This window comes from Squalius cephalus (assembly GCF_949319135.1).
Source record: "Squalius cephalus genome assembly, chromosome: 9".
In the NCBI taxonomy this organism is placed as follows: domain Eukaryota; kingdom Metazoa; phylum Chordata; class Actinopteri; order Cypriniformes; family Leuciscidae; genus Squalius; species Squalius cephalus.
This window is the reverse complement of record NC_137130.1, coordinates 24,043,955-24,052,094: the sequence shown is the minus strand read 5'-3', so window position 1 is coordinate 24,052,094 and position 8,140 is coordinate 24,043,955. Positions and strand designations below refer to the sequence as shown.

Sequence of the window (8,140 nt, the reverse complement as noted above, 5' to 3'; positions counted from 1 at the left end):
GATCTGCCAGTTCTTGCTGTGAGACGTTACTCCACTCTTCCACCAAGGCACTTGAAAGATCTCAAACACGTCTGGGACATATGGTCACACGTGGTTCGGCACTGCAAGGACGATCAGCTGTCCTTCCTGTCTCCCTGTAGCACAGTTTTAGGCATTTTACATTATGGATATTGTAGTTTATTGCTCTGTTCACATCTGCAGTCCGAGTGATGCCTCCTGCAGAAGGTCTATAGCATGTTCACACAGGTGATCAGGGACCCTGGACATCTTTCTCCTGGTGTTTTTCAGAGTCAGAAGAAAGACTTCTTTAGTGTCCTATAAGTTATTGTAACTGTGACCTTAATTGTGTACCACCTGTAAACTGTTACACTCTTGGGCAAAAAATGGGCCAAGCACAAAATGGCAAAACACTAAACTTTTAAGTGTTTAAGTGCCACAAATTATTGGTCAGGAAATTAGCAAAATTTATCAGAAAAACATTAAAGACTGAGAATGAAGTTTTTGGCAGAATATGTGAAGTTGTGTGTGTGAAGTGATGAATCACAATGAAACATGAGTTGCATGGTGATGCTCCAGAGCGGTGTCTTCAAAAATCTGCTGAGAAATATAATAATAAATGCATCTCTACCACAGTGAAGGAGGAAGATGTCATTGTGTGGGAAGACTTTTTAGCTGCTGGGATTGATGAGCTACTTCACAGTGAAAAGTTATTTAATGCTTTGGAGAACAGGAGAATATTGCAGAATGGAATTTCCAATACAAATGAAAGAGAATGGTCAAACTGCAAAGGCAAGTCCATCATGCTCATGTTTGGGCCTGGTCCGAGTCCAGATTTGAGCCCTATAGTGAATATTTGGACATATTAAACTCAAACGAACTGGGAGAGATTTTTCAACTTCTCATGAACTGTTTAAAGCCATTAAAGGATTAGTTCACCTCAAAGTTGAAAATTGTGTCATCATTTACTCACCCTCAAGTTGTTTTAAAGCTGTATGAATTTCTTTCTTCTGCTGAACACAAAGAAAGATATTTTGAAGAATGTCGGTAAACAGACAGACTTGGGTCCCATTGACTTCCATAGTAGGAAAAAAAAATACTATGGAAGTCAATGGGACCCAAGTTACAGACATTCTTCAAAATATCTTTCTTTGTGTTCAGCAGAAGAAAGAAATTCATACAGGTTTGAAACAACTTGAGGGTGAGTAAATGATGACACAATTTTCAACGTTGAGGTGAACTAATCCTTTAACATTGAGTGGACCAACACTGAACTCTTCTTCCTATAAAAAGCTGTCTGCAAGTTGGGGAAGGCTATTCTGTGCTTTATCTACAGTGTTTGTGCAATTCTTGCTAATTTCCTGACCAGTGATTTGTGATTAAAATGGTTGAGACCATTAAAAGACCACTTTTTTTTTCTATGTAGAAAAATCCAAATGTGCATATGCAATAATTGTTTATGGCTCATTGACCAAGCATGAAAACATTGAACCATTTCCAATAAAGATCTATAAAGCTTATTTGTATTTTACAACATTATCTTTATCCTTTTGCTGAGTTTACTTTAGAGAATCGATATCATGATATTAAAAAGTGTGGAAACTGCAATTAGTTTCACTAACCAGCAGAGGGCACAACAATACTGGTAAATTCACATTAGCTGGAATCTCCTTCACATCAAAGTTGATCATGAACTATCCTGTAATGGCTTCATGGCTAATAAAGTTCCTCTGTGATTTTGTTGGTCTAAAGGCGTAGCACCTCACTTGAAATAGTGATATGGTGCTCCACACAATGCTAAAACCTACTTTGTCTCATGACTTCTAAATGACCTCAGTTTTTGCTCAACAAACCAAAACAACAGCAACAACAAAAAAAACGTAACGATCTGTCTCATAGAACAAGACTCAGACAACCGCACTGTGAAAAACCATAATGTCACATAAAAGTTGGCTTGGAGGAGGAAAAAAGGTCAACAGCAAGTAAAATAAAATAGAAAACAGTAAAACGTCTTGGGTTTGGGCAGGAGAAACCACGAGTAGTAAAAAAAAAGCCAGCGAAGGATTGGCAGGTATAAGATATCTCTGCAGGACACCCGCAGGAGCCCAGACTCTCACACGCACACCCTCCACATCTCCTCCACGAAGCTCTCCTTCGTGATCTCGGCTTGTTTTCGCTTTTAGTGTTTTCTATATAAAACACACAGCTTTGCCCTGTGGAACTTGGCCCTGCATTTTAGCATGTGTGGTCATAAACACTAACACGAAATGGTGGGAGAAGAAAGACGTGTGTGTAAGAGGGAGAGAGAGAGAGAGGGCATGTAGGTTGAACTTCATAACACATTCATCCTGGTTCTGTAAGTGAACCCATCAGGCTGTGTAAAGACTCATGCATGTGTAATGGTCACCTTTTCTGTTTGGACCAATTAGTTAAGTCTGTCTGTCACTCTCAGCATGTGTCAGGCCTTGTTTGACCTCTGCATCTGTTCTTTTTCAGGCTGTGAATGGAGATATGATGAGAATTAGATAATTCATTAACAAGCATTTGATGGGAATTTTAGGAATGTTTCACACTCATTGCCAAACATTTCTACTATACAAGTCTTGTAAAAAAAAAAAAAAAAAAAAAAAATTACAATAAGGGTTTTTTATGGAACTTTGCTGTATTTATTATAAACGATTTATCCATGCACATATATTATTTTTTTTTAAATGAATGTGCCCTTGTAATGTTTAATTAAAATAACTTCCCTCACCTCTTGTAATGTCATCTCTTATCTTCTCTGATGATGCGTTTACTGGCGTGAGGGCGGATCAACCTGTCACTCACATGACATCACTGCAATAGCAAACCACAACCATCCAATCAATTTCCAATGGATAAAATCAAGTCCTGCCCTACATTTTTTCTTGTTGGAGAAGCCGTTTCACTACATCACAATGGCGAAGAAACGACTTTCGCAACTTCAATATCATGCTGACTTTAAATAATTATATATAGCCTATATAGTTCACTAGTTTTCCAGTTTAAAAAAAATATACAGTAGATTTACCTGAAAAATGGCCTAAGATATTAAGACTTATTTTCAGAAAATACATCTTTAAATTCATCTTGAATAAAGTTTGTTTTATTGAGAAAATTCAAACAATGACTTCTTTTCTGCCTTGTTTTCCAGTAAAATAATAACCTAAACATTGTTAAAACGAGATGAATTTACTCATGAGGAAGATATTAAGACTTTATAAAATTATTTATCTATACAATAAAAGTAGGCCTAATTCAAGACAAGTCTTATATTTTACATATTTGCTCATATTTTCACATTGTAAAAATGACTGTCGCATTGTCTAACGGATTTGGGGATAGTAGATCCCTGCTGTGATTTTAAATGTTAAACTGTTGCTTTATGCTGCGACTCCATTCATCAGCTATATTAAGTCACTCAGTGTCTGTCGTCATGCTCTCCCACAGCCCTTTTCTGTCCTTTATACCATCAGCATGTGGTTCTAATACAGCCCCTGTAACAGGGCTTATCTGCAGCTGGTCTCCTGTGCTGTGTGATCATCTGTGTGGGAACAGAATGTGTGTTCAATGTGTTTCAGCATTAATGGCTGAGTGTGAGCTGCAATAAACTCATGCACTGACTGTGGTCCAATCTAACAAAGACCCGAGCCAGTGACCTTGCATGAGCCAAATAAAGCACTTAACCAGTACTGAAGCCCACCTGCGCTGTTTCGTGTATATTTACTGGTACTCTTTTGATGAGACCTCAGTTTCGCTACATTTCCAGTTTCAGAGAGCTAGATGAAATGGCCCACTGAGGAGACGAGTGATATAAGCACAACACCGGAGAAACTTCACATTCTCTCTAACAGGAAGCAGCTGTGGTTTATCAAGGAGGTTTTTGACAATAGAGCCCGGACATGGCTGGTTTAGCTGGTAAACCTCAAAAACGATGTGGTTTACCAGCACAAAAAAACAATGCAATCAGGTTACTTTAACCATTTTCTTCATTTACTTTAAAAATTGCACAAAATGGGGCAATGTATACATTCATACAGGGTTTTTTTTTTATCTTAGCCTATGTTTTACGTATTTGTTCAATGATTTTACCAAATTGTTTAGTGTTTTAGAATTAATATTTTGCTCTCGTTTTCAGAAATTTGGCCATGACACAGACAAAAAGATTTCACATGACACGACGGACCAAAATCATTTGAAAAATGACTAAAATACAGACTTATTTACAAGGTTCAAAACATGGCATATTTATCACTTCACTTGATTCCAGTTAAAATTCTCTTGTGCGCAAAGCATTTAACAGCAGCATGATGCAATAACCACGGGAGACATCAATTCAACAAACGCTGCTCTAAGCAAATTGGTGAGTGATGCGCTGAACGCTCTGATCCTGCTCGTTTCCATCGTTCTGCAGGCAGAGGAAGCAGCTGGGCTGAGGTCTCTTTGGGGAACCAGGGGGAAAGATCCAGGCCTCTACACCCATCACAGTCCCACAGCGGCAGCTCAGTGATCAAAGCCAGACATGTGGGGTGGGTGTGATGGGCAGAGGGAAATGAGGTGGGTTGCACGGTGCTGATGGGGGTGGATGATGTACCTTGGATTGAGAGGGGGTTTGAGGGAGTGTAGGAGAGCCGGTTGAGGGATGAGAGCATGGGGTAGAGGGTGAAACAGGGGCCTCGGTGCAACACTGAGGGGACAAATGTGAGGACATGGCTGTAGTATTAATTACTTAAACATGGTTTAAGACAAAGGAAAGAGATAGGTCTTTGCGTCTGTGTGCGTGTGTGTCTGTGTGTGTGTGTGAGAGACAGAGAGAGAGAGACACTTAAGTAACTGAGGCTAAGGGTGTTTATATATGTGAGTTGAGCTCTGGTTGGGACACTTTTCCTAGAACAAATATAGGAAGTTTACGGTTGAGTTTGTTAAAATTAGTCAATGCATAAGTTATCATCAACTCAAAACAAACAACATATTTACAGGACTTTTCCACTTATGTTACCTTATAAATATACTATCATTGTTGATTCATGTTTGTTCATAATACATTAAGTAAAGTTAATTTATACGACCTAAAATATTAAAATGGTAACACGTTTCAATGAGGTTCCCTTTGCTAACGTTAGTTAACATGAACTAACAATGAAAAATACTTCTAAAGCATTTATAAATCTTATTTAATGTTATTATTGAAATCAAAAGTTATCTGTTAAATATCATTTAATGGACCTGAGCTAACAAGAACTAACAATGAACAGTCAAAAAAAGATGATTAAATACTCTTTCACATGTATTGCTCATTGTTAATGGCATTAACTAATGTTAAAGCTGCAGTCCGTAACTTTTTTGGGTTAAAAATTATCCAAAATAATTTTTTGAGCAAGTACATAACCAGCCAGTGTTCAAAACTATCTGCTTGCCTTAGCTCGATTCAAAACGGTAAGCTTGTAATAATGTTTTTAATTCCAGTGGTACTGGTGGATTTCCGCGGGAAATTTGAGCATGTCTTTGCGTCATTATGTCACATCTGTACACATTAAGGAGGAGTCTCGGCTAGTATTGCGTCATTACGTCACATCTGTACACATAAAGAAGGTGTCTCGGCTAGTAGGCTATATTGCGTGTGAGGATGTTGGAGGTGGAGATTTATAATTAAACTTATCAATTCGATGGCGGATTCAGAAAGGTTCAAACGACAATCACCAGTGACAACTAGAGATTCACCCGAACAAACGCGAAAGACTTCGGACTTCAGAGAAAAAAGAGACTGCAACCGGGCCCATGCGAAAACAAGGATAATATCAGAAGGGCATTAAATGTAGTCATGCAATTCTGATGTTGTTAACAACAATTTGAGGACAAAGTATAATTTGCATAGTTTGACGTGATACGATAAGCAATCGTTAGATTTAATCGGCGCGATTTACTGCAATGCTTTTTTCCCTTAGTTGGTCAGACTCAGAACAAAAGTGGATGTTACTTGTTCAGATGACATTTCCCGGTGAAAATTCTTATGTTGGTCATACTTCCAAAAAGTAGAATCTGTGATTGCGAATGACAGTATCCACACCGCCAGCGCGGTGATTGACAGCCGCATATTCTCCTCAAAACATTGTATTCATCCGCGCTCTGCCATGCCGAGGCACAACGCACGTAAAGTTGATAATTCCGCAAATAACTGCAGTTGCAGATTTCGAACAGAGATGGCGACAAAGAGGGAAAACTACAGACTGCAGCTTTAAAATACATTACAGAGCTTGTAAAGTGTTATGATTTAAAATCAGCAGTATCCGAATATGCCTAGTTTCCTGCTAAATGTTTTGACACGGCAGATGGAGTATGTCCGACACATGTATTTTATGAACTGGCAAGAAGTAAGTTCTTCATCAAATGCAGTACTTACTCTGACAGTATGCATTAACAGTGTTTCCACATTTCGGGTTTTCTTACTCTATGCAGTAGTTGTTTCTGCACATTAACCTGATAGGATACATTGAAACATTACACATTACTTTAAGCAACACTACTGGCTTTTACATCTGTTTGTTTGAGCAGCCAAAACAACATTGACTTAATGCGGTGTGTTTGTCCAAACAGTGGAAGACGGACCTGTGATTTCGGAAGTGTTGAAGACTTGTTTGAAAACATTATTTGTTGCTATTCTTTTTGGTGCCATTATTGGCATGGAAATGACACACTTTACCTTTAAGAGTATATTGGGCACACTCTTGGAGGAAGGCAGAGGGATCGTCTCCTGACGAATACTGACAGCCGTGCTGGACGACTCTGACTGTGCAGCCCTCACATGCCTGACCAGGAAATAAGAAACAGGTGCACAGATGAAAGAAGAGAATCTACAGAGGGGCCCCAAAAAGAGGAGGCCTCAACCCTACCTCTCCTTCACTCTTTCCCCCACATACACACATCTCTCTGAAACACGGCTTTGTGAAATCACCTGTCATACATACTATGTCTCTCTTGCTGAGCTGTCATGTAACCTGAGCACACCGAATGATGCCCCATGGTTTGGTCTTTTTTTTTATTGGAAGTTATTGGACTTCTCACCAAGAGAGAAAAACTTCCCGTCTCCTGTTGCCTTCTACTACCTGCTTTGGGTACATTACTTTCTGTTTGATTCATGCCATATGTTCTCTGATTTCGACTGCTTGAGGCACAGTCATACTTCAGAGTTTAAATGATCCATACTAAATCAGCACTTCCTGTAAAGCCAGAGTTTCCTACCGTTCAGTCGTTGGGATATTGGTCAGGCTTTAGCCTTATCTCATCGGCCAGCTGTCGTGAATCACTGCCAGGAGCTCAATACGTCACCTTTTTAGTTCTGGTTGTGACATCACACATTCATATATTGAATGTTGATATGATTCTATTACCAGTGGGTGAACCTTACAAAACCTATCAAGAACATGCACAGTCAAAAATGAAAAGGAAAAATAAAACAAGCACATCTTGACAAAAATCCAGACAGTGGCCATTGGTCTTCAGTGCACATGCTACACTGTAAAAAAAAATATTGTCTTAAAAATGTAAGTTACCTGGTTACCTTAAAATATTGAGCTCATTGAAATTAAAAATTTGAGTTAAAACAATGTAGGAGATTTACTTAATCAATAGAAACTCAAAATATTATGTTATCTGAACCATATTAATTAAGTTGATTTGACAAAAGAAAGAATTTGTGATAAATCATGAAAATTATTTGTTACACGTACACGTACAGTGTACACGTAACTCTGTTAAAGACGCAGTTCACTCCGTCTCACCCAGAAAAAGCACACAAGTTGTGAGAAATCAAGATTAACAAAAAATGAGAGACGAAATACAATCCATGTACCTTCTTCTTTGAGGTGAATATATCCATTGTGTTCAATAAGTTATCGCGTTCACATCTGTCAACTGTCATTCTGACTGTCATCAGACAAACAGCGAACTCAGTGAAGAAAGTACATGGATATCTATTCCTTGAAATACTGAAACACTGTATTATAGTTATGATGATCATGGGAAACAGCATTGAAAATAATTTGAATATTTCAAAAATCGTTAAATGGTAACATGTCTAGAAAACTTATTTTTATATTTTTTAATTAGCTTTTGTGATGAAAAT

At 38.3% G+C, this 8,140-nt stretch overlaps 1 protein-coding gene across 1 annotated transcript; it reads right to left on the bottom strand.

Annotated features, from left to right (window-relative positions):
* Positions 1-3,446: 3,446 nt before the first annotated feature.
* LOC307163945 (uncharacterized protein) lies at positions 3,447-7,894 on the bottom strand (the record flags this gene model as incomplete). The annotated part of the gene is made up of 4 exons (XM_079880292.1): positions 3,447-3,562; positions 4,613-4,705; positions 6,719-6,869; positions 7,868-7,894. The coding sequence occupies 4 exons, from the start codon at positions 7,892-7,894 to the stop codon at positions 3,528-3,530; spliced, it is 306 nt and encodes a 101-aa protein (XP_079736418.1). The 3' UTR covers positions 3,447-3,527.
* Positions 7,895-8,140: the final 246 nt, after the last annotated feature.